This window comes from Callospermophilus lateralis, chromosome 8, assembly GCF_048772815.1.
Source record: "Callospermophilus lateralis isolate mCalLat2 chromosome 8, mCalLat2.hap1, whole genome shotgun sequence".
Lineage (NCBI taxonomy): Eukaryota > Metazoa > Chordata > Mammalia > Rodentia > Sciuridae > Callospermophilus > Callospermophilus lateralis.
In genome coordinates, this window is record NC_135312.1 from 1,599,243 (window position 1) to 1,627,237 (window position 27,995).

Below are 27,995 nucleotides of genomic sequence, written 5' to 3' on the forward strand. Positions count from 1 at the left end.
ACTCCAACACCTGAAGACTAAACAATAAGCTATTGAATGATGCATGGAAAACAGAGGACATCAGGGAGGAGATAAAAAGACTCTTAGAGGTAAATGAGAACTCTGATATAACATACCAAAATCTCTGGGGCACTATGTAGGCTATGCCAATAGAAAGTTTCATTGCATTGAGCTCATTCATTAAAAGAATAAAAAGTAAACAAATAAACCAACTGACATTGCATCTCAAAACCCTAGAAAAAGAAGAACGAATCAACACCAAAAGTAGAGGAAGACAGGAAATGATGAAAATCAGGGCACAAATCAGTCAATGAAATTGAAACAAAAGAAAAAATTGAAAAAAAAATGACAAAAGATGGTTTTTTGAAAAAAAAAATTGATGAACCCTTAGCCACTCTAACCAAAAGGAGAGAGAAAACTCAAATTACTAGAATTCATAATGAAAAAGGAAGCATCACAACAGACACTACTGAAATGAAGAAGAGGGCTGGGGCTGGGGCTCAGGGGTGGAGCTGGTCTAGCACAGTGAGGCCCTGGGATTGATCCTCACACCACATAAAGATAAATAAATAACATAAAGGTCTTGTATCCAACTATAAATAAATGTAAATTTAAAAAAAAAAAACAGGTGGAAGACCTCTACAATGAAAACTTTAGAACACTAAAGAAAGAAATTGAAGAAGACCTCAGAAGATGGGAAGATCTCCCATGCTCTTGGATAGGCAGAATTAATACAGTGAAAAGGACATACTACCCAACTGTTATACAGATTTAATGCAATTCCTATGAAAACCCCAAAGACATTCTTCATAGAACTAGAAAAGGCAACCATGAAATTCATTTGGAAAAATAAGAGACCCAGAATAGCCAAAGCAATCCTCAGCAAGAAGAGTGAAGCAGGAGGCATCACAGTACCAGACCTTGAACTACAAAGCAATAGTGACAAAGACAGCATGGTATTCATACCAAGTAGACATGTAGACCAATGGTACAAAATAGAAGACACAGAGGCAAACCCACATAAATGGTCATCTCATACTAGACAAAGGTGCCAAAACATACACTGGAGAAAAGATAGCCTATTTAACAAGTGGTGCTGGGAAAACTGGAACTCCATATGTGCCAAAATGAAATTCAACCTCTGTCTCTCACCCTGCACAAAAATCAATTCAAAGTGGATCAAAGACTTAGACACTAGAACAGAGACCCTGAGCCTAATAGAAGAAAAAAGCAGGCCTAAATCTTCATCATGTTGGCTTAGGACCTGACTTTCCAAACAAGGACTCCTAGAGCATAAGAAGTAAAACAAACAAACAAACAAAAAAATGGGTTGGATTCCAACTAAAAAGCATCTTCTTTTAGGAAACAATCAATAATGTGATGAGAGGGACTACAGAATGGTAAAAACCGTTTACCACACAGATATCAGACAGAGCACTAATCTCCAAGGATATATAAAGAACTCAAAAAACTTAACTCAAAAAAAAAAAAACACCCCACAAATAACCTGATCAATAAATGGACTAAGGAACTGAACAGATACTTCACAGAAGAAATAGAATCAATGAATAAACATATGAAAAAATGTTCAACATCTCTAGCAATTAGAGAAATGCAAATCAAAACTACTCTAAGATTTCATCTCACTCCAGTCAGAATGGCAATCATCCAGAATATGGGCTACAATAAATGTTAGTGAGGATGTGGGGAAAAGGCACACTCAAACACTGCTGATGGGACTGCCAATTGGTGCAACTACTATGGAAAGCAGTATGGAGATTCCTCAGAAAACTTGGAATGGATCCACCATTTGACCCAGTTATCCCACTCCTCAGTTTATACCCAAAGGACTTAAAATAGCATATCTCAGTGATGCAGTCACATCAATGTTTGTAGCAGATCAATTCACAAAAGCTAAACTATGGGACCAACCCAGATGCCCTTCAACAGCTGAATGGATAAAGAAAAATGTGGTACATATACTCAATGGAATATTACTCAGCCTTAAAGAAGAATGAAATTATAGCATTTGCAAGTAAATGGATGGAGTTGGAGAATATGCTAGGTGAAATAAGCCAATCCCCCCAAAGCAAAAGCTGAATGTTTTCTCTGATAAGCAGATGTTGCTCCATAGTGGGACAGGGGGACAGGGAAGAATGCAGGAACTTTGGTTTGTAGAGCAGAGTGAGGGGAGGGGTGGGGCTGTGGGGATGGGAAGGATGGTAGAATGAGACAGACATTATTACCTATATTCATGTATGATCACACCAGGGGAGTGACTCTGCACCATGTACTGCCAGAGGAATGAGACATTGTGCTCCACTGTGTACAACATGTCAAATCCATCTTACTATCATAGACAACTAAATAGAACAACAACAAAAACCTGAGTGCAATGGCATGTGCCTATAATCCCAGTGACTCAGGAGGCTGAGGCTGTAGAATCTTTAGCTCAAGGCCAGCCTCAGCAACTTACCGAGGTACTAAGCAACCTAGTCAGACTCTGTCTCAAAAAAACAAAACAAAAAAAACATGGTGATTCAGCTCAGTGGTTCAATCCTTTACCAGACCAAAAAAAAAAAAAAAAAAAAAAAAAGAAAGAAAGAAAGAAAAGAAAAGAAAAGAAGTAGTACAAATGCCTTGCTGTTGCCAATTTTGAAAACAAAAACCTGACCACGTGAGCACATTGCTGGCTGCTCTTGGGCCTCAGAAGAAATCAGTGTCAAGTCAGTCTGCTCCAACCTGGGGCAGGCCGTGAGCCAATGTGCAGTTTTACACTGACACCTGGGAACGTGTCCCCACTTGCACTGGTGGCCAGAACGGTCTCTCAGCCCTAGTCTCCCCTGCATTCCTTCTTAAGCAACTCCTACGTGGCATCCCACTGCTGCTTCCAGACTCTTCTCCGGTAGTGTCTCTGCCTTCGGACTCTCCTTCCAATCTCTTTCCCACTTGTTACTGGGTGAGTTTTTAAAAGATGCAACCCAGGACCCTTCCACGTGGAGTGCCATGCATGGTCTGGCCTTGCCTGGCACTGTCTCTTCTTTCTCTGCTCTATGCACCTGCCCAGGGTTCTCTGCCTTCGCATGCTGGGCCCCTCCCCTGGCCATTCCTGACCCTTTTAGTCTGTTCTCAGGTTACCTCTTCAGGGAGGCGATGGCTGTCAGATGCCCTGGGGCTCCTCTGTGCTGCTCTCCATTCAGGGTGCAGTGTCCCTGAATGTCTTTCTTACTGTCTCTCCCAGTGGACAGCAAAGCATCCGCCTAACACATGCCAGGCACCCAGCAAACATTTGGGATGAAGTAAATTATTGTTCTAATGCACATTTGCACCATCTGCTTGGACATGTAACTGCTGGGTCAAAGGGCATGCATGCTTGTTGTCTGGAAGCATGACATGCCACAACCCTTCCAGAAGGTTCAGTACAAGGAGGGGAGTGGAGCTCATAGCAGGATCAACACTGGGAACAAAACTAAACTACCACCATTTCAACATCTCAAAATCAACAGCATTTTTAGTTTTGTTGAGGATGGGGCTCCTGGGCAGGAAACCACCAGGGCCTGTGCCACAGGCACCCTGCCCATGCCCAACTGCCCGGGGCCTGCTGGACCCTGGGGGTATGGAAATGCTTGGCTGGCATGTGTGTGTTCCACGTACATCAGGAGAGCAGGCAGGACTGAGGCTGCAGGAGTGAGTTCTGAGTGTGCTGGGAGCTTCCCTTACTAGTGAGGGGGCAAGACCAGCCTGACGGCAGGCAAAAAATAGACCCTGCAGCAGGCAGTCCTGAACTCACAGACTGGGCGTGGGCGCTGAGTGGCAAGTCCTCAGTGTTCCCTGGAGGATTCAAAGAGGGCTCAGGGTATCAAGGGTGTCAAACAGATGTTGCTGGGCCCTGAGGGCATGCATGCCGAGCCAGTGAGGAATGTGGGTTCTGCCAGGCCAGTCCTCCACCTGATTCATACTTCACTCCCAAGAGGGTGTTCATTGTGAGGGCTCACACTCTCTGTACCAGTTATCAATCTTCTTTGTTTCTTTAAAATTTTTGCTCTTTATCTTCTTCTTTCTTTAATTCCTCTTTCCCAAATTTTATGTTGAATACAACTCATTTATAATTGCAGATTTCTTTTAAAATACTCTTTAAAATATTCACTTGCTTCCAAATAAAGTGTTATTAGTGTGGCCAAGTTCCACAGTGTTTGCTGAGATATTTTACTGTCTTTTTTTATTTTTGTTTTTTTTAGGTGGACACAATATCTTTATTTTATTTTATTATGGTGTTGAGGATCGAACCCAGTGCCTCACGCATGCCAGGTGGGCGCACTACCACTTAAGCCACACCCCCAGCCCCTATTTTACTGTATTTTATTCCAAAAATTTTGTATTTTCTTGAGATGTCTTTTTTTTATCTTAAGTTATTTGGGACTGTGACACAGTTCCAAGCAGGTGTGTGAATGGCACATGCAGAGACATGTATCAAGGGACTTCTTAGTACACTGTGGTCACAGACATGAAACCTTTTGGGGTTTCCTTTGTGACCAGACTGAAGGTGTTTTGTAAGTGTGCCACATGTCTTCCATTTCTGGGCCCAGGTCCTGTCTGTCTCTCTACCTATCTGGGTGGCTACACTAGGTTGTTGCTTCAGGTGGAGCCTGGCTCTGGTGATGGCCCTCTCTGTTCATCGGCAGGAACTGTAGCTCATCCAGGCATTGCAGCCTCAGCAGCCCAGCCCTGCCCATCCACACACTGTCTACCTGTCTGTCCACCTGCCAGCTGTAAAGCTAGGAGTTACAGACAGCACTGGAAGCTGCAGAGGAGAGGAAGCAGGGGGTGCCAGGGCGTGGCTACAGCTGCCCTACCTGTGTGATAACACTGGTCAATAGCTGCTTGCGTGAAGTCTTTGATTTTCTTGTACTTCTGCAAAAAGCTCTCCAAAAACTGAGTGGCTTCCCGAACAGTAATTCCAAGGCAAGCAGCAAGCCGCTCCTTCCCTGTATGAACCAGAAAGACACGTGATCAGAGTACAGGCCTGACCCCCACCAGGTAAGTTAGGGGTACCAAGAGTATGTGCCCCCCAGGGAGTGACCAGGTACAGGGAATAAACCAACCAAAGGCCTCTGAGACTGTGTGGTGAGTCAAGGTCTCGTTAGTAGTCCTGGTCTGCAGGTGCTCAGTACCATGGATCTAAATAGGGCCTGTTGGACTGAGGTTGTGACTCAGCAGTAGAGAGCTTGCCTCGCACATGTGAGCCCCTGGGTTTGATCCTCAGCACACAGATAAATAAACAAATAAAATAAAGGTATTGTGTCCATCTACAAGTAATATATATATATATATATATATATATATATATATATATATATATATATATATAAAATAAATAGGGCCTGTTAACTCTTACTATTATTATTTTTAACAATGTTAACTGTCTTCCAGGTGATGAAGCTTTAAATGAGGTAGACATGATTCCTGCTCTTGGCTTGGCCAATGGGAGGACCAACTGCAGAACTCGGGGAGGCTGGACAGGGTACAGAGGAAAAGAAGACTAAGTTCCATGCCAAATGATGGAAGTGCACTCAGGAGTTTCTGTGCTTGAAATTTTTAGTTTGAAACACATGCTTTTGGTCCAGACAGATATTTTCCAGGTGTTCTTGTGAAGCTGCTTATAGAAAGGTCTCTGGTGGGTCAGCACCTGAGTTCCAGCACAGCAGTGAGCTTCCTGCTGGTCAGGTGCAGGTGCTGGGAGCACAGAGACCTGGGTGTGAATCTGCCCTGTCACTCACAGGAACCTCAGGGAAGTTATCTAACCTGCAATGAACTCATGTCCTTACTTGTAAATGAGGAACAAGAGTCCTTCCCCACGGGGCGGCTAAGGGAACCTCATGAGCCAAGGCATGTACAGCTTCTAGCACTGCCTGCTCCTACTTGGTGTTGAATACGAGGTGACTCTCTTCCATTTTCCTCCAGAAAAGAACAAGAACCCAAGAACGGGGTGGGAGCCCTGACAATAGGATTACGGAGAAGGCCCTGGGCTTCAGGAGGCTGCCCTGTTGGAGGGAAGCCCCGAGGGGCATTCTTGGGGGATCACCACCCGGGCTAGGGCAGGGCTTGCTGTTCCCTGTAATAGTCAGCTGGGGACCTCCCTGAGGCTTTCAGACAGGATGGACCAGAGACCACGGCCCAAGGACAGAGATGTGGGGTCTGTTAAGACAAGAAAAAAGCCTTTCAAGAGTGGGGTGTCTCCTACCATTTCCATACGATTTCCCTTCTCTCTGCCTTGTGAATGTGTAACCGATGTGATTCTGCAATTTGTATTTGGGGTAAAAATGGGAGTTCATAACCCACTTGAGTTAAATGTATGAAAGATGATATGTCGTGAGCTTTGTAATGTTTTGAACAACCAAAAAATTGACTAGGCCATGCTGGCCTCAGCCCACCGAAGCCTTCCATTGCTCTGGATATGGATAGTGCTCCAGTCTTGGGACAGTGAGGGGCAGACGTTTGCTTCCACTGCTTTGCCAAGAAGAGTGGAAAAGTGTTGTGCTTTGTTCTCCCAAAATTTATGACAGCAGTGAGGGATGAACTCTTGGAACCCCAGTGCTCCCTCTCTGTCCATGTCTAGCTGACTACTCAGAGGTACTTGGCTGGAAATGAAAACACTCCACCACCCTTTTTAAGGTTGAATCAAGTTAGTGTGATATCTTCACAAACAAGGTATTATGTTTTGCTACATGTTACCAAAATAATCCATCTCTAACTCTTTCTTTCTGTGGAATTCCAAGAACCACCCATGAGCTATGGTGCTGTGATAGAAAAGTCCATTGTCTTTGAGAAAGAAATCAGATGGCGGCTTGATGCCTCAGCCAGGTCAGCCAGAGGGGACTTAGAGTCTTATTCTTAGTGATGTCTTTTCCCATTTCCCAATTGCTGTTAAGCCCATCTGGGGAATTTTTTTATTTCAGACCTTATAGTCTTCAGTTTTAGAATCGTCACTTGGTCCTGTTTATTTGCTGAGGGTTTTTCCTCCCTCATTTGAATGTCATTGAGCATAGTTATAATAGCAGTTTTGAAATCCTTGTCTGCTGCTTCCAATACCAGGTCATCTCAGGATCTTTTTCCACGATGGCTTTTTCTTTTGAGTATGACCAAGATTTTTCCTCACGTTTAATAATCTTGGATTGTATCCTGGATATTGTGAATATGTTGTAGAAACTTTGGATTCTGTTATGTTCTTCTCAGGAGCACTGATTTTTAAATTTAATTTGTTTTATTTTTATTTTTTGTGATACTGGGGATTGAACCCAGGGGTACTTAACCACTGGGTTAAGCCACATCTCCAGACCTTTTTATTTATTTATTTTTAAATTTTGAGTCAGGGTCTCACAAGGTTGCTTAGAGCCTTGCTAAGTTGCTGAGGCTGGCCTCAAACTTGCAATCCTCCCGCCTCAGCCTCCCAAGTTCTGGGGATTACTGGTGTGTGCCACCAGACCCAGCTTAATTTTTTTTAAAGACAGCAGTTAATTTGGCTAAATTCAAATGTCAAACTCTCTCTCCTTGCAGTGAACAGCAGCTAAAATCTCAGATCAGTCCTCGTAGCCTTAGCTGGGCTGTCTGGCGTTTGTACCACTCATGCATAACTAGGGGTCTGTCACAGATTTGGACAGAGTACATATCCAGAATTTGGGCTTCCCCTTGGCTCTATTCTTTCTAAAATCACTCCCTTCACTTTCTAGATCCTATCGTTGCCCCCGACTCTGCCCTCTGGTTTTTCAGGCTGTACGACTGGGGTCCTGAGTTCCCACACCCACAGCATTGATGGAGCAGGGCTGTACAATGGGAAGCTCACTGTGCACTATTCCTTTCTTCCAAATGTCAGACAACTTGCAGCTTCAGTTTGCTTTTGGTCACTACCCAGTGCTTTCAATACCTATTTTATAGATGATAGCCTGTGTGTGGGGGAGGGCTGGTCTGATGGGAGCGACTTGGCTATTACCAGAAGCCACACCTTTCCAGAACATTTATGGCTCAGAATGAATTACTTTCTTCTCACCTGTAGAGCTGTCAAGCTGCTTGAAGGGGAGTGGGTGGCCAAGCGCTTTGTCCATTGGGAACAGATGACATAGTAACCCCAAAGGAAGCAGAGACGAGAGGTTGGTGGAGACAGAGGGTCCCATGGCTCTCCAGGCCCTGGAGTGGGGTTATCACCCTCAAGCCCACTGTTCCTACCCAAGCAGGACATCTCTTGGCTCGAGGGCTCCTCCTCTGTTCTCACCCACATATTGGCTCCTTCTCTCATAGAGCTGATCAGTTGATTAGGTTTCTATTTTTTTGGTTATAATCACAAGCAGGTATGCCTGAGAGCACCCAGGACCCACTCAGTAGGAACACTAAGCATTTCCCACCCCTAAAATCCTATCTGATCAATATGGCCTTTGCCAGGTGGCTAATCACGTCTAGTGTGTATACATCATAGATTTACCTGCAGGAAGACACCTCCATTCCGTTTCCTCTAAGTACTGCCCCATAAGTATTGCTCAGTCTCTCACTCATTTCTGTCACTGGGGTTGAGAAGTGCCTGACCAACAATGAGCCCCAGGAACACCTGGATGGACCTTCCACTCTAGCCCAGGTGTTGCTTCTCTGGGCAGCCTCCCAGGCTCTCAGGCCCCATCCTTATGGGCACTCCTTGGGGCTCCCTGTGTACCAAGGACTCTCAGTGTTAGGCTCAGCCATGTTTCTGCATCTTTCTGGAGGAGACATGCCCCTTAGAAGCAGGCCCGAGTCCTAGCCCACAGCCCTCCTGTGGGCCCAGCCTGCAGCATGCATCCTGTAAGCATCTGCTGACTGCTTGGTGACTGGCTGTGGAGCACTCTGAGGAAGCACTGAGAAGACTGGCCAACTCTGAGAAAGTTATAATTATAAAAGCCTTGGGATTTATCTGGGGGTCTGTGGGCAGTTTCTTGCAGAAGTATGGCTCCTGTTGGAACTCAGAGGTGGCTGTAGGCAGGCCCAGTGAGTAGGGAGGTACCCCAGTACATTTCTGAGTTTAGGCGACTAAAGGCCATGCCAGCCCTTAAGCTGCTTTTCTGCTTGTTTCAAAGTCTTGCAGCTGCTTCTGCTATCTCCGTCACCATCCTCAGGAACACACAGAATAATGCCTCGGCCAGGGTCCAGTGTTCCTATAGCAGTTTCTGGACTCTCAGAGTTGCGATTCTGTGAAAGGCAGGGCTGCCTGCCAGGGCCAAAGTCCCTCCACTGAATTTTCCAAAGGTTCCCAGCAGCTCAGGAACCTGGTGAATTCACTTGGATCCTTGGTCCCAGATCATCCGACAAGGTTCTGGTTTCAAAAGGGGAACAGAGACACAACCTGAAGCGAGCAACACATACGTGGTGATTCCAAGTGTCAGGCAGGCGGAGCAATGCAGGCTGTGAGGTGGAAGCTTGGGGTGGGAGCCCTGCCAGAATCAGGGCTAAAAGCAGCCAAATTACCCTCTTCACCAGCATCACAGCCAATGACTCACTGCTTATTTGCACAGTGTAGCTCTTTTCCTCTTCAGGAAAAAATAAATGCTCCAGAAGAAGCCCAGTGGGTGGCCATGAAGTCCACTTTCATCTTGGGGTGGGGACTACTGTGGGGGACTCTGCTGTCCTCTTGGAGCCCAGTTTACCCAAAGTGGCCTCCCCTTCTCCTGACTGAGCAGGAGGGTCCAGCTTCACTTGGGGCATTTGTTGAAATAGCCCAGCATTGAAGCAGGACCCAGATAGTGGCAGACGACAAGAGATGGGGGCTAGCTGAGCCAGGTGCTGCCTCAGTAATCATACAAGAGCATTTTCTGAGAAGGAGACCAATGCTGGCACCTCAGACAGGGCCACATGCTCAAGTGGTGACAGAATCAAGACTTGGGCTGGGCAGGGTAGGAAGGCAGTGTTGGACCTGCTGAGCTGGAGCTCGTGGCACGTCTGGAGCAAGGATGCAAGGCACCGAGGTCTAGTTTACTTGGCAGAATGCTGCTTTCCCCCAGAATGGAGACCCCAGGAAGCTTCAGAGGACACTGAAGAGGAAACAGGCCCAACAACTGAGGAGAGTCCCAGCATCCCATTGTCTCCACTGAGCTCACTTCTGGTGTGTCTTCCAGACACAGTGTGCACAACCAGAACGTTCTCAAAGGTCATCAGTGTGCTCAGTGAGTATTACATGCCTTCTCTATGCCAGGCTATGAGCAAAACCCTCTAGGCTCCTGCCCTCTGGAGCTCATGGTGAATTACACCTGAGACCCTGAGCAGATAAGAAAGTGCAGAGTTGGCATCTCAGTGCCACAGTAAAGGCTCTGTCTATGCTGGAGGCCATGGGCCAGCAGGAAGCAAGTTGAACCCACTGGAACCTCCCCAGTGGAACTTTAGATGAGACCACACCCCAGCCAGCACCCTGATTGCAGCCTGCAAGGGATCTAGTCCCTAGACCCATAAAAACTGTGAGGGGATGAGTGGGCGTTGTTTTAAGTCAATGTGTTTATGGTAACTTGTTACTCAGAAATGGGCAACGAATAACAGTGGTGGGGGAAGGCTGAGAAGGGAGTCAAGGGAGAGCTGCATCTGTCTCCTAAAGGAGATGTCTGCAGAGCAGAGGGTAAGTAAGAGAGCACTGAGGATAGAGGAGGGCTCCGACACACCCATGTCAGGGAGTGGAAGGAAGGATGTCAGGGAGTGGAAGGAAGAGGAGAAGAGTGGGAGAGAGCAAAGTGCTATTCTGCTGGGCCCTGGGGTGGCTTACAAAGGCGACAGGGGGATGCCCATGTGTCTGGCCTCTAGCCCCTCTCTTTCCTGCCTGCTGCCCCTGAGGCTGGCCCCAACTCCTGGCCTGAGGCTTGGCTCTGTCCTCTGTTGGGGGCTGTCTTTGGCTGCTGGCCCAGCTGGGTGAGTTCTGTTCTGGGACAGATCAATGAGTGCTGAGAAGTGAAAACAAGACAAACCAGGCCCCATTTGAGGTCGTTGCACTCTCTAAAGCCTTGGTGTTTGTGTGTGGAGGAGGATCCCAAGCATGACAATGATGCCTGGTGTGGCGGTGTGCTGGTACCTGCTGTCTCCCCTGACAGTGTTGGCAGTGACACTGTGATTTGGCAGTGTGAAATGGTCTGACTAGTGCTGGGTAACACCAATGTCACCAGTGTTGTGTAAACAACATACAGGGACTCTCAGAGTGGTTTCTCTTAAACATGGCTGTACTTAAATATAGGCACACAGTCATCCAGCTCATAGGTGACCCCAAGACCTAAACCCCTGCCGTCAGCCCACCTGCTCCATAGACCACGGAGTACACCACCTTCTTGGTCTGCTCTCTGTCTGCGTACGTCACATGCTCCATGGGAATGTCCTTCCTGTATGGAAAGACAGCATGTGTCAGGCATAGTTAGCACTGTGTACTGAGAAGGCAGCTGGGATCTTGGCTGGGCTATGACTGTGGCTGCTGTAGTCCCTTGCAGGATTGGACGGTCAGCCTCTGCATTGGTCTCCCAGAGACAGCAGGGTGAGCCCTGCCTTGGGGTTAAAACATTCAGATAGAATTAGGATCAACTCTACTTCTGACTGGCATACGAACCACAGCAATCTCCGAAGATTAAAGCTGAGACAGCTGAGAAGCTCAGTGTTCTGCACATGCCACCAAGGGTCACTCCTCCCTGCCTGGGCATCCTCCAAGGACAGGCAGCCAGCTCTGTTTGCTGCTCTTGCAGACATCCTCAGCATCTACACAAGGCTTCCCTAATGAACTGAGCACAGATTTAGGAGCCAAAGGGGAAGATAGACAGAGCCAGAGCCAGAAAGACAGAGAGGAAACCTCTCCCAGTGTTTGTGAGTGGCTCTGTGATGGGCCCACTTCGCTGCATAGCCAGGGGGTTCCCAACGATGCCTCAGCCTTCACTTCCTCCTCACATTGAGCCTCAAGACCAATCTAAGGTAAAAGGTCTTTTCCAAGCATGGGAGTTGTCTTGGACATGCAGGAGGCCTTTTAGATTTCCCAGTATTCACAAGCGCTTTAGTATGGCCTACTTTCCCAAAGAATGTCTCTCCCTGGCTTTTCCTCCAGAGCGTTCAGTGTCCTATTGTTTGCTTCAACTATAATTATTTTGCCCACCACTTTCCTGGGCCAAATGGGTGTGAGTTAGGTGAAACAATGACAAGCACCTGGACCAGTCCTCCAGGCAGCCCTGGACTCAGGAGAAGAGACACATATGGCTCTTTGAGATCAAGGCAAGCTCCGCTCCCTCTGGAACCAAGGATCAGGTCCTGAGTGGAGGTGGGACAAGTGAATACTTCAAAGCTCTCCTCATACTCTCTAGCTGCCTTTTCTTGACTCAGCTCTTGCTGGGGAAGACCTTTGCTTGTTCTTCAGAGAACTGACAAACTTTGTTCTGGCAGTCTCTGCTTGATGTCTGTGTTTCTGAAGGGGACAGGCCATGGAGCTATCTCCTGTACATTTTCGCTGATGTCTAGGGCGTAACAGATACTCACCACCTGGTTTCTAAGTGCCCATGTATACGTAGTGTGCCCCCTTTTCCAGTTGTGGCAAGCTCTTTTGCCCACTTGTTTCTCTCATCCTTAAATTTGCTATTGATAAATACTGAATGTAGATAGGAAGCAAAAAGCCAAATGTATACAGGCTCAGAACATGTGTCAGCTCCTACATGACACTCCTTAGCTATATTTCCTGCCTTTATTTTAAAAATACCATGCATGCTCCAAATCTGCTCCCAGGAAACACTCTGCTGATAAATGTATTTAGAAATCCCCAGCATCAAAACAAACAAAAAACCAACAACAGCTTCCCTCCAGGGCTGCCGGCCTTGAAAGCAGACAATGCCTCGGCTCAAAGAGACCAGTGAGAGCACAGAAGGAAGTAAGGAATCTGAGCAGGGCACACCCTGCCAGACGTAGCTCTGATCCTTCCTCAGAATGACAGACAGGGCAGGACCATCTCTAAGGAAGCTTCCCAGAGTCAGACTGGCAGACTAGCCAACAGCACACTCTGACAACACAGGATGAACTCTCTTCTTGGGTACATATGGTCATATATTAAATGCAGAAAAAAATTTGCAAAATGTAGAAATGTTAACATTCTCTGATCACAGTGCAATAAAACTAGGAACAAAAACTAAATGAGCCCTTCCATCTAGAAATAAACCAAATAAAAAACAAAAACAAAAACAAAAAAACTTCTATCAACCAACTTTTGTGTGAACAGAAATATAAACAGAAATTATATTGTTTCCAATAAAAACACTTTATATTAGAACCAATCATTCCTATGTTACTAAAAATGAAAGAAAAAAGTAAATAAACTTAGATTTCAGTTCAAAAAGGAAGGAAGAGAACAAGTAAACAAACCAAAAGAATATGAAAGGAAGGAAATTATAAAGCTAGAATAAAGACAAGAGCAGAGGGCTGTGGCTATGGCTCAGAGGTAGAGCGCTCACCTAGGATGCATGAAGCACTGGGTTCCAATCTCAGCACCACATAAAAAATAAATAAAATAAAATAAAGCTATCTTCATTTTCTAGGCTCAGAAATAATTTATACAACACACAGACTATTTGATTCCTAAGCCTATAACTAAAAATAAATAAATAAATATTTAAAAAAGACAGGAGCAGAAATTAGTGATGTCAAGAACAGAAAGACATAGATCAAATTAATAAATAAATGAAATCCTGGTTCTCATAGAAATAAAATATACAATCCATTATCTAATTTTATCAAAAAAGGAAGAAAATTTGAATGATAAAATAAGAAACAACAAATAAAGGTAATTACTGACATAGAGGAAATAAAGACCTTAAAAGTTATTTTGTAAAACTTTATATGAGTAAATTTAGATGTTAGATGGATAATACCTGAAGAAAATATAGCTATAAATATAGATGTTGTCTCTAGGTGGCAGGGACCTTGGTGTGGGTCTTCCCAGTCCTGGCTGTTGTCTCTAGGTGGCAGGGACCTTGGTGTGGGTCTTCCCACAGGTTAGATGGATAATACCTGAAGAAAATATAGCTATAAAAATTGATCTCAGCTCTGGAGGCTGAGGCAAGAAGATTGTGAATTCAAAGCCACTCTCAGCAAAAGTGAGATGTTAAGCAACTCCAAAAAAGTGTAAAATTGGGATGGGGATGTGGCTCAGTGGCTGAGTATGTCTAAGTTCAATCCAGAGTACCCTCCCCAAAACTGACCTCAGTGTAGATGAAAGTTAAATAGTCCAATGTCTAGAGAAAATAGAGAAAATATTTAAGGAACTACCCTACAAAAACAAACAAAAACCCATCCAAATAGTTTCATATGGAATTCGATCAAACCATAGGAATCAAATTGTCTCTATGCTGCATAAATTATTTGTGAGCCTAGAAAATGAAGAAAAAATTTCCATTTTTCTTTTTTTAATCAAGTATAACAGTTATATCTAAACATGGTAAAGAGAGTATCAGTATAAAGGAAAGTACCAACTGATACCTCATGTGAATACTGATTGATGTAACACTTCTGAACAGGATACCAGCAACAGATGCCAAGAATACAATAAGAAGCCTCGCTCCCGGACTGAGGCACCAAGGAAGAGGAGCAGAGCAATCCCTGCTGACAGGGGGAGGAGGCGGTCAACTGCACTGTGGCTCCCACCTACAAACACAGCTCTCCACCTGCTGCCACCTAGAGACAACAGTCAGGACTGGGAAGATCATCACCTAGGTACCTGCCAAGGAGAGACATCAGCAAGGACCTGGAAGACCATTACCAAGCTCCCTGCCACCTAGAGACAATAGTCTGGAATGGGAAGACCCACACCAAGGTACCTGTCACCTAGAGACAACAGCCAGGACTGGGAAGACCCACACCAAGGTACCTGTCACCTAGAGACAACAGCCAGGACTGGGAAGACCCACACCAAGGTCCCTGCCACCTTGAGCCAACACTAGGACTGAGAAGACCCACACCAAGGTCCCTGCCACCTAGAGACAACAGCCAGGACTGGGAAGACCCACACCAAGGTCCCTGCCACCTAGAGACAGCAGCCAGGACTGGGAAGACCCAGACCAAGGTCCCTGTCACCTAGAGACAGCAGCCAGGACTGGGAAGACCCACACCAAGGTCCCTGCCACATAGAGACAACAGCCAGGACTGGGAAGACCCACACCAAGGTCCCTGTCACCTAGAGACAGCAGCCAGGACTGGGAAGACCCACACCAAGGTCCCTGCCACCTAGAGACAACAGCCAGGACTGGGAAGACCCACACCAAGGTCCCTGTCACCTAGAGACAGCAGCCAGGACTGGGAAGACCCACACCAAGGTCCCTGTCACCTAGAGACAACAGCCAGGACTGGGAAGACCCACACCAAGGTCCCTGTCACCTAGAGACAGCAGCCAGGACTGGGAAGACCCACACCAAGGTCCCTGCCACCTAGAGACAACAGCCAGGACTGGGAAGACCCACACCAAGGTCCCTGCCACCTAGAGACAACAGCCAGGACTGGGAAGACCCACATCAAGGTCCCTGCCACCTACAGACAACAGCCAGGACTGGGAAGACCCACACCAAGGTCCCTGTCACCTAGAGACAGCAGCCAGGACTGGGAAGACCCACACCAAGGTCCCTGCCACCTAGAGACAACAGCCAGGACTGGGAAGACCCACACCAAGGTCCCTGTCACCTAGAGACAACAGCCAGGACTGGGAAGACCCACACCAAGGTCCCTGTCACCTAGAGACAGCAGCCAGGACTGGGAAGACCCACACCAAGGTCCCTGTCACCTAGAGACAGCAGCCAGGACTGGGAAGACCCACACCAAGGTCCCTGCCACCTAGAGACAACAGCCAGGACTTGGAAGACCCACACCAAGGTCCCTGTCACCTAGAGACAGCAGCCAGGACTGGGAAGACCCACACCAAGGTCCCTGCCACCTAGAGACAACAGCCAGGACTGGGAAGACCCACACCAAGGTCCCTGCCACCTAGACACAACAGCCAGGACTGGGAAGACCCACATCAAGGTCCCTGCCACCTAGAGACAACAGCCAGGACTGGGAAGACCCACACCAAGGTCCCTGTCACCTAGAGACAGCAGCCAGGACTGGGAAGACCCACACCAAGGTCCCTGCCACCTATAGACAGCAGCCAGGACTGGGAAGACCCACACCAAGGTCCCTGTCACCTATAGACAACAGCCAGGACTGGGAAGACCCACACCAAGGTCCCTGCCACCTAGAGACAACAGCCAGGACTGGGAAGACCCACACCAAGGTCCCTGTCACCTAGAGACAACAGCCAGGACTGGGAAGACCCACACCAAGGTCCCTGTCACCTAGAGACAACAGCCAGGACTGGGAAGACCCACACCAAGGTCCCTGTCACCTAGAGACAGCAGCCAGGACTGGGAAGACCCACACCAAGGTCCCTGTCACCTAGAGACAACAGCCAGGACTGGGAAGACCCACACCAAGGTCCCTGCCACCTAGAGACAACACTAGGACTGAGAAGACCCACACCAAGGTCCCTGTCACCTAGAGACAACAGCCAGGACTGGGAAGACCCACACCAAGGTCCCTGCCACCTTGAGCCAACACTAGGACTGAGAAGACCCACACCAAGGTCCCTTTCACCTAGAGACAACAGCCAGGACTGGGAAGACCCACACCAAGGTCCCTGCCACCTAGAGACAACAGCCAGGACTGGGAAGACCCACACCAAGGTCCCTGTCACCTAGAGACAGCAGCCAGGACTGGGAAGACCCTCACCAAGGTCCCTGCCACCTTGAGCCAACACTAGGACTGAGAAGACCCACACCAAGGTCCCTGTCACCTAGAGACAGCAGCCAGGACTGGGAAGACCCTCACCAAGGTCCCTGTCACCTAGAGACAACAGCCAGGACTGGGAAGACCCACACCAAGGTCCCTGCCACCTAGAGACAACAGCCAGGACTGGGAAGACCCACACCAAGGTCCCTGCCACCTAGAGACAACAGCCAGGACTGGGAAGACCCACACCAAGGTCCCTGTCACCTAGAGACAACAGCCAGGACTGGGAAGACCCACACCAAGGTCCCTGCCACATAGAGACAACAGCCAGGACTGGGAAGACCCACACCAAGGTCCCTGTCACCTAGAGACAGCAGCCAGGACTGGGAAGACCCTCACCAAGGTCCCTGCCACCTTGAGCCAACAGCCAGGACTGGGAAGACCCACACCAAGGTCCCTGTCACCTAGAGACAGCAGCCAGGACTGGGAAGACCCACACCAAGGTCCCTGTCACCTAGAGACAGCAGCCAGGACTGGGAAGACCCACACCAAGGTCCCTGCCACCTTGAGCCAACAGCCAGGACTGGGAAGACCCACACCAAGGTCCCTGTCACCTAGAGACAGCAGCCAGGACTGGGAAGACCCACACCAAGGTCCCTGTCACCTAGAGACAACAGCCAGGACTGGGAAGACCCACACCAAGGTCCCTGCCACCTTGAGCCAACACTAGGACTGAGAAGACCCACACCAAGGTCCCTGCCACCTAGAGACAACAGCCAGGACTGAGAAGACCCACACCAAGGTCCCTGTCACCTAGAGACAGCAGCCAGGACTGGGAAGACCCACACCAAGGTCCCTGTCACCTAGAGACAACAGCCAGGACTGGGAAGACCCACACCAAGGTCCCTGCCACCTTGAGCCAACACTAGGACTGAGAAGACCCACACCAAGGTCCCTGCCACCTAGAGACAACAGCCAGGACTGAGAAGACCCACACCAAGGTCCCTGTCACCTAGAGACAACAGCCAGGACTGGGAAGACCCACACCAAGGTCCCTGCCACCTAGAGACAACACTAGGACTGAGAAGACCCACACCAAGGTCCCTGTCACCTAGAGACAACAGCCAGGACTGGGAAGACCCACACCAAGGTCCCTGCCACCTTGAGCCAACACTAGGACTGAGAAGACCCACACCAAGGTCCCTGTCACCTAGAGACAACAGCCAGGACTGGGAAGACCCACACCAAGGTCCCTGTCACCTAGAGACAACAGCCAGGACTGGGAAGACCCACACCAAGGTCCCTGCCACCTAGAGACAGCAGCCAGGACTGGGAAGACCCACACCAAGGTCCCTGCCACCTAGAGACAACAGCCAGGACTGGGAAGACCCACACCAAGGTCCCTGTCACCTAGAGACAACAGCCAGGACTGGGAAGACCCACACCAAGGTCCCTGCCACCTTGAGCCAACACTAGGACTGGGAAGACCCACACCAAGGTCCCTGCCACCTAGAGACAACAGCCAGGACTGGGAAGACCCACACCAAGGTCCCTGCCACCTAGAGACAACAGCCAGGACTGGGAAGACCCACACCAAGGTCCCTGCGGGCCTGGTTACACAGAGGCAAGGGATTGCTAACCTGCAGGAATGGTACAAGATTTTCTGGTGAAAACTTTATATCTCAGATCCACACTGCTGAAGAGGAAGACACAGGAACAACATGAAAGAAAAGAAGAAAATACCCCAAACAAACCAAGGTGATACAATAATAGAATCCATTGACAGCACAGTAGCAGAAATGTCAGATAGGAGTTTAGATTGTACATAATTATAATGATCTGCAAAGCACAGAATAAAAAAGCAATTACAGACAGCAAATTGATTACTCCAACAAAGAGATACAAGAGGAAATACAGGTAGCAAAAATTTCATCAAGAAAGAGAAGGAGACACTGAGGAAAAGAACCATACCAGAAATCTCTTAAATGAGGGAAACAATAAGCTAAATAAAAAATTCAATATAAAGCATCACCAATAGACTAGACCACTTGGAAGACAGAACCTCAGGCAATGAAGAAAATATATAATGTTGAAAATAAAGTTGACCATTCAATGAAGATGGTAAGAAACCATGAACAGAACCTCCAAGAATTATGGGATAACATGAAAGACAAAATCTAAGAATTATTGAGATAGAGGAAGGCACCGAGATATAAACCAAAGGAATGCACAATATCTTCTATGAAATAATATTAGAAAATTTCCCACAAATGGAAAATCAAACACAAGAGACTTACAGGACCCCAAATGTACAAAATTACAACAGATCCACACCAAGGCATGTTATAATGAAATGCCTAGCATACAGAATAAGGATAGAATTTTAAAAGCCACAAGAGAAAAGTTTCAGATTACTTATGGGGGAAACCAATTCATATCTCAGCAGATTTTTCAACCCAAACCCTCAAAGCTAGGAGACCCTGCAACAACATATCCCCAGGTCTGAAAGAAAATGGATGCCAACCAAGAATCTTCTATCCAGCAAAATTAAGCTACAAATTTGAAGATGAAATAAAAACCTTCCATGATAAACAAAAGTTAAAAGAATTTACAATGAGAAAGCCTGCACTACAGAACATCCTCAGCAAAATATTCTGTGAGAAGAAAATGAAAATGAAAACCAGCAAAGGGAGGAACCACACTAAAGGAAAAGCCAACCAAAAAAGTAACCAAGTCAAGTTAAAAATAAAAAATAAAACAAAATGCAGGGTGTGGTGGTGCACACCTGTGATCCCAGAGGCTAGGGAGGCTGAGACAGGAGAATTGTGAGTTCAAAGCCAGCCTCAGCAACTGCGAGGTGCTAAGCAACTCAGTGAGGCCCTTTCTCTAAAAAAGTATGAATGGGGCAGGGGATGTGGCTCAGTGGCTGAGTGCCCCTGAGTTAAATCCCTGGCATGCACGGGCAAACACACACACACACACACACACACACACACACACACACAGAAAAAAAAAACCCACAACAACCAAAATGAAACCATAATTCAATAATAAATGTTAATGGCCTAAACTCATCAATCAAAAGACATAGACTGGAAGATTGGATTTTTAAAAAAAGACCTAACCATATGGTGCTTCAAGAGATGCATGTATAGGAAAAGACATCCACAGACTGAAGGTGAAAGGGTAGGAAAAACCTATCACTCACACACACCACGTAAACAAGCAGGGGTTTCCATCCTCATATCAGATGAAGTAGACTTCAAACCAAAATCAGTCAGAAGGGATAAAGAGGGGCATTTCATACTGCTTAAGGGAATGACACATCAACAAGACATGACAATCATGAATATCTAGGTCCCCCCAAATGGAGCTTCCATGTATATCAAACAAACCCTTCTCAATTTCAAGAATCAGATGGACCACAACACAATAGTACTGGGTACCTTTAACACACTTCTCTCATCACAGGATAGATCTTCCAAATAAAAACTAAAGAAACCATAGAACTCAATAATACAACCAATAATTTAGACTTAACAGATATATACAGAATATTTCATCCATCAACAATTTTCTCAAGCAGCTCATGGATCCTTAATAGACCATTTGTTATGCCACAAAACAAGTCTTAGCAAATACAAAAAAAAGAAAAAAGAGGTCTTACCCTGCATTATATCAGATCATAAGGAAATGAGAGTAGAAATCAATGATAAAATTAAAATAGAAGCTACTCCAACACCTGAAGACTAAACAATAAGCTATTGAATGATGCATGGAAAACAGAGGACATCAGGGAGGAGATAAAAAGACTCTTAGAGGTAAATGAGAACTCTGATATAACATACCAAAATCTCTGGGGCACTATGTAGGCTATGCCAATAGAAAGTTTCATTGCATTGAGCTCATTCATTAAAAGAATAAAAAGTAAACAAATAAACCAACTGACATTGCATCTCAAAGCCCTAGAAAAAGAAGAACGAATCAACACCAAAAGTAGAGGAAGACAGGAAATGATGAAAATCAGGGCACAAATCAGTCAATGAAATTGAAACAAAAGAAAAAATTGAAAAAAAAATGACAAAAGATGGTTTTTTGAAAAAAAAAATTGATGAACCCTTAGCCACTCTAACCAAAAGGAGAGAGAAAACTCAAATTACTAGAATTCATAATGAAAAAGGAAGCATCACAACAGACACTACTGAAATGAAGAAGAGGGCTGGGGCTGGGGCTCAGGGGTGGAGCTGGTCTAGCACAGTGAGGCCCTGGGATTGATCCTCACACCACATAAAGATAAATAAATAACATAAAGGTCTTGTATCCAACTACAAATAAATGTAAATTTAAAAAAAAAAAACAGGTGGAAGACCTCTACAATGAAAACTTTAGAACACTAAAGAAAGAAATTGAAGAAGACCTCAGAAGATGGGAAGATCTCCCATGCTCTTGGATAGGCAGAATTAATACAGTGAAAAGGACATACTACCCAACTGTTATACAGATTTAATGCAATTCCTATGAAAACCCCAAAGACATTCTTCATAGAACTAGAAAAGGCAACCATGAAATTCATTTGGAAAAATAAGAGACCCAGAATAGCCAAAGCAATCCTCAGCAAGAAGAGTGAAGCAGGAGGCATCACAGTACCAGACCTTGAACTACAAAGCAATAGTGACAAAGACAGCATGGTATTCATACCAAGTAGACATGTAGACCAATGGTACAAAATAGAAGACACAGAGGCAAACCCACATAAATGGTCATCTCATACTAGACAAAGGTGCCAAAACATACACTGGAGAAAAGATAGCCTATTTAACAAGTGGTGCTGGGAAAACTGGAACTCCATATGTGCCAAAATGAAATTCAACCTCTGTCTCTCACCCTGCACAAAAATCAATTCAAAGTGGATCAAAGACTTAGACACTAGAACAGAGACCCTGAGCCTAATAGAAGAAAAAAGCAGGCCTAAATCTTCATCATGTTGGCTTAGGACCTGACTTTCCAAACAAGGACTCCTAGAGCATAAGAAGTAAAACAAACAAACAAACAAAAAAATGGGTTGGATTCCAACTAAAAAGCATCTTCTTTTAGGAAACAATCAATAATGTGATGAGAGGGACTACAGAATGGTAAAAACCGTTTACCACACAGATATCAGACAGAGCACTAATCTCCAAGGATATATAAAGAACTCAAAAAACTTAACTCAAAAAAAAAAAAAACACCCCACAAATAACCTGATCAATAAATGGACTAAGGAACTGAACAGATACTTCACAGAAGAAATAGAATCAATGAATAAACATATGAAAAAATGTTCAACATCTCTAGCAATTAGAGAAATGCAAATCAAAACCACTCTAAGATTTCATCTCACTCCAGTCAGAATGGCAATCATCCAGAATATGGGCTACAATAAATGTTAGTGAGGATGTGGGGAAAAGGCACACTCAAACACTGCTGATGGGACTGCCAATTGGTGCAACTACTATGGAAAGCAGTATGGAGATTCCTCAGAAAACTTGGAATGGATCCACCATTTGACCCAGTTATCCCACTCCTCAGTTTATACCCAAAGGACTTAAAATAGCATATCTCAGTGATGCAGTCACATCAATGTTTGTAGCAGATCAATTCACAAAAGCTAAACTATGGGACCAACCCAGATGCCCTTCAACAGCTGAATGGATAAAGAAAAATGTGGTACATATACTCAATGGAATATTACTCAGCCTTAGAGAAGAATGAAATTATAGCATTTGCAAGTAAATGGATGGAGTTGGAGAATATCATGCTAGGTGAAATAAGCCAATCCCCCCAAAGCAAAAGCTGAATGTTTTCTCTGATAAGCAAATGTTGCTCCATAGTGGGACAGGGGGACAGGGAAGAATGCAGGAACTTTGGTTTGTAGAGCAGAATGAGGGGAGGGGTGGGGCTGTGGGGATGGGAAGGATGGTAGAATGAGACAGACATTATTACCTATATTCATGTATGATCACACTAGGGGAGTGACTCTGCACTATGTACTGCCAGAGGAATGAGACATTGTGCTCCACTGTGTACAATATGTCAAATCCATCCTACTGTAAAATTAATTAATAAAATAAAGAAAGAATAATTTGTGGAAAATAGCGTAGTAGTAGAGCACTTGCCTACCATGTACCTGGCCCTCGTTTCAAGCTAGAATTCCACGACACAAAATGAAAAAAAAAAAAAAAAAAACAAAGAAGGGAGTTATAAATGCTTAGAAATGGTTGTTTATCAAGATTTAAATGGATGTTTTTATTTTTATAAATAATTTAAAAACGTGCTCTGTTCTCAGACATTTTCTTAACCACTGCCATGACATCATAATTATTAGGTATATAAAGAGATACATATATTATACATACATGCTACAATTATATTAGAATGTCTAGGGGCACATTCACCAGTTAAAAAAAAAGAAAAAGAAAAAGAAAAAAAAAGAAACATACTCCATGGCTTAGCAAGGTTTATATCCAGAATGGAAACTTAACTCAATATAGAAAATCTATCAATATGATTTACCACATTAATAGGTTTAAGTGGAAAATTATATGATTATCTACACAGTTATGGAAAAATATCTATGAAAAATTTTAAGATTTATTCGTCATAAAAATTATTGAAAAATAAGAAACCTGGATAGTTCCTTAAAAAGATAAAATATACATTTCAATTTTACAGCCAGCCTCTTAGTGGGAAGCACCAGATACATTCTTCCTACGATCAGGAACAAAGCAAGGATGTCCAATCTCTACACTACTCCATAACACTGTTATTAGGTATTAGTCAAAGCAATTAGTCAAGAAAAAGATAAGTAGAGGCATAAGAATTGAAAAAAACAAAATCAGAAAACTATGAGTTGCAGATGACATAATATTCCTGGAAATCTCTAGAGAAACAAACAGAAAATTCAGCAGTGTTTCAGGAAATAGAATTAAAATAAAAAATCAATAGACTCATACACATAAATAATAAGTATAAAGACATATGAAAGAGAAAATCTCATTTGCAGTACTAATAACAAGATCAAATATTTAGGAATAAGAATTATGTAGAACCTATGTGTAAAGAAAACTTTAAAACCTCCTGAAAGATACAAAAGTAGATTATAAAACGAAATGGTCTAGATTGAAATGCCTCAACATCACCAAGATGTTGTTAGCTCTTGTTAATTGTGAATTTAATGAAATCTCCATAACAATACCAATAAGTTGTTCTATGAAACTAGATGAGCAAATAAGAATACTGAAGAGGAACTATGAAGGAGACCAGGCCACCTAGGTGTTGATACACCATGTTCTGTGATTACAGCAGCATGGTCCACGAGCAGACACACCCCTAGAGCTGAATGAGACGTCTAGATGTAGCCTCTACTACGTACAGAAAGCTAATGTTGTGTGAGATGGCATTCCCTATTTATCAGGAGAAAGATGGATTTTTTGATAAATGATGCTGGGACAACTGGATAGCCATCTGGGAAAAGATGGGTGAATTCCTCTAAAATCTGGATGTAGAGAATAGATTTCTAACTACAACTCAAAATTCTGGTATAATAAAGGAAAAAAAAATTATTTTTTAATTTTTTATTTGTTCTTTTTGGATATACATGGCAGTAGAGTGTATTTTTTAATATTTATTTTTTTTTGTTTTGTTTTCGGTGGACACAACATCTTTATTTTATTTTTATGTGGTGCTGAGGATTAAACCCAGTGCCTCACAGGTGCTAGGCGAGTGTTCTATCACTTGAGCCACAAACCCAGCCCATAGAGTATATTTTTTGGCATATTATACATACATGGAGTATAACTTGCATTCCTGTGGTTGTCCATGATGTGGTGTCACACTGGTCACATCTTCATATGTGAACAAAGGAAAGCTATGTCCGGTTCCTTCTACTGTCTTTCCTCTTCCCATCCCTCCCCTCCCTTCATCCCCCTTGTCTAATCCAATGAACTTTTATTCTTCCCTCCCCTCCTCATTGTGTTAGCATTTGTATATCAGAGAGGACAACAAGAATAAATTTGATTACACTCCTCCCACACGACAAAATACAGAATCTTTGCATGGCATAAGATAACATAAGAAAAGTCAACAGACAAATCATAAACGAGGAAATGTAACACATTTCACAAAGGAGAGGCTAACACCTCTCACATACAGTGAAATTTTAAAAATTGAGAAAACAAAGACGAAAACAAAATTCTTATGGAAGAATGGGCCATATACACAAATAAAAATGTTAATAAAAAAGGATATTAGAAAATTATCTATATTAGGTCAATCCAAAATGAGGCAATTCTACAAAAGAACTGACTTGAACTCTTCAAAAAAGCCAACATTCTGAAAGCCAAAGAAAGGCTGAGGAGCTGTTCTAGATGAAATATAAGATAAGACATGATTCGAAGCTGGAAACATCTGCTATATGGATATTTTGGGACAATAAGTCAGGTTTTAACATGGCCTGCATATTAGATATTAGCATTGTATCAATGTCCACTCCCCTGCACTCAACAACTGTTATAGGAGATATGTCACTGTTCTCAGAAAATAAAAGACCCAAGCACTTACAGGTGAGGAGTTATGATGTCTGTAACTTAACCTCAAAAGGCACAGCCAAATACTATTAAATACATGAATATAAATTTATATAAAATAATACATATGCATCATGTATATTTTAGTGCTTAATATATATTTAGATATGTAAAACACTAACACTCTTACTTGAAAACTACTACTAGAGAGCTAACATCTTGACATGTGACAGACTTGTATAATCAATTCAGCTTTTGTAAATGTTTGGCTTTTGTTTGTAAATCAGAAAGTTAAAACAAAGTTGGTAGGTGGTTTTCTTCAAAGCCTGGGGAAGGGAAAGATTCTAAAACAAGTCCACCAAAATCCTAAACATATAAACAAACTCACCTACCTTAGAGTCAGGAACTCAGTTCTTTAAAAACACAAAGAGAAAGATATATCCATACTTGAGGCTAACATCCAGATTTAGAAGGACTCCTACAAATCAATAAGGCCGGCAGACAGACAGACACTAATATAAAAATAAATGAATTGTGAGATTATATTTTATAAGAGGAAAAAATACTGCTAACTACACCCACCAGATTGGCAAATGAAGAAAAATGGTCTGATAATCTCAGTTGTTAGAGAGAATATGGAGAGATGGCAATTATTTTGAGAAACAGTTGTACAGTTATAATAACAATTTTTAATGTTCTTATCTGGTAATTATAGCATCTCTGTCATGTCTAGGTCTATTTCTATTGATTGATTTTTTTTCCTCCTAGTTATACATAATATCTTTCCTCCTTTAGATGCTTGGCAATGTTTTTTTTTTTTTTTTCATACTGAGGATTGAACCCAGGGGTGCTTAACCACTGAGTCACATCCCCAGCCATTTTTTACATTTTATTTAGAGACAGGGTCTCACTGAGTTGGTTAAGTGTACCACCACACCTGGCTTGCAATTTTTATTAATGCCAGACATTGTGACTTTTACATTGTTGGATACTAGATTTTGCTGTATTCCTTAAAATAGTTTTGGACCTTGTTATGGAATGTAGTTAAATTACTTGGGAACATGGTAATCATTTAATTAATGATTTAAATTACTTGGGAACATGGTAATCATTTAAAGTATTAAGTTTTGTTGGGAGGGGCCCAGAGTAGCCTTTGACTTAGGGTAAATTCTCTACTAATGGAGACTACTCATGCCTTTCACCCCAGTTGATGGGAAATGAACTATTTCTGGCACTACGTGAGCTTGGTAATTGTTTGGTTGCTACTTCCCAGTGGTACTTTCTTCTCACATATTTTAAGATCAGGACTCAGCCAAAGTCTGGAGGGACCCATCTACAGAATCCCCTCCATGCATTTCTTGTTGTCTGGACCACAGAAAATGAGCCTCACAATTCTAGCTCTCTTGTCTCCCTGGACTGTGATATAAATCTACAGTTTAGAGAGATCAATGGGATGTCTGGATTTCCCCTTCCTTGTGCTTCAGCCCGGAAACTTCACCAGGTAGGAAGACTGGGGTCACCTGGTTTCCCTTCTCTAAGGGACTGTGGTCCTAGATGCCTGCTGTACGATATCTGAAAACCGTCGGTTCATCTGTCTCTAGATGCTAAGAGACGGTGAGCCTGCCTTTTTTCACTCCATCATGGCCAAAGTCCTTTGCTTGTTGTCTTTCCAAGTGAGGCAGGAGAACTAACATGAAAGAGCAGGTAAAACTCCTGTGCACCTGGAGGCCCCTCTTGGTGACCACAGGGTACCTCACCCCAGAGTGGCTATTCCATCTCACTGTAAGAGGAAGCAGTTGATTTATATGCCATAAAAGTCTTCTTTGAATCCTGTCCATTGCCTCAGGGATGGATGTAAACATCACTGTTCTCCCGCTTCCAGGTCTGACTCACAACAAAACAAATGATCTTGCCTGCAAGGATGGAAGTCTCCAGAGATCCCAGGCTAGTCCTGAAAGGAAAGGGATGCGGCTCTCCCTAGGCTGAGTGCCACTCAGCACCAGACACGCTCAGCCCAGGCATGGCCTGCCAGCTGCTCTCAGGTGAGCTGCTGTGGGGTGGTGGCCTCTCACACCCTGTGCTTCTTTTCTTAAACTGCCTGTGTACAGACTTCACCTGACCCATCTTCTGATAGCTCATGAGGAAGAATGGTGGAACTGAGTGATGCCAGGGAATGGCTGGCATGTTCTGGGAAGAGGAGTTCACGCACAGGTGTTGGGAGCACATGATGGTCTAAGCCCAGCACCATGAGGAAGCAGATATGCAACCCATGACCCCAGATCACCCCTGCTTGCTTACAAATATCAGCAACATTCTCATAAGACAAGTTCATAAGGGGCCCTGTGTGAGGATATCCACTGTGGTGGTGTTTGTGGTGGCAGGTGTCAGAAGCAGTCTGCATTCCGTTACCAGAATGGACAGGTAAAAGGGAGCAGAGGCATATGATGGGGGTGCAGGGGCTTGGAACAGGCGGAGAAATGCACAGGGTGGACATTGGCAATGTGACAGTCTAAAAAGCAAAGGATCCGTTGGAAAAAAAATGAAATGAGAGGAATGACATCTATAAAACAAGACCATTTCTTTTTTTAAAATATATTTTTTTTAAGTTGTAGATGGACACAAAACTTTTATTTTGTTTATTTATTTTTATGTGGTGCTGAGGATCGA

At 44.4% G+C, this 27,995-nt stretch overlaps 1 protein-coding gene across 1 annotated transcript in view; it reads right to left on the reverse strand.

Annotated features, from left to right (window-relative positions):
• Poln (DNA polymerase nu) overlaps positions 1 to 27,995 on the reverse strand; it is a 172,972-nt gene that overhangs the window by 12,099 nt on the left and 132,878 nt on the right. The window contains exons 19-20 of the mRNA XM_076863954.1: positions 11,287 to 11,369; positions 4,854 to 4,985 (exon numbers count right to left, since the gene is read on the reverse strand). Coding sequence (XP_076720069.1) covers positions 4,854 to 4,985; positions 11,287 to 11,369 — 215 coding nt within the window. The remainder of the gene's footprint in view (positions 1 to 4,853; positions 4,986 to 11,286; positions 11,370 to 27,995) is intronic.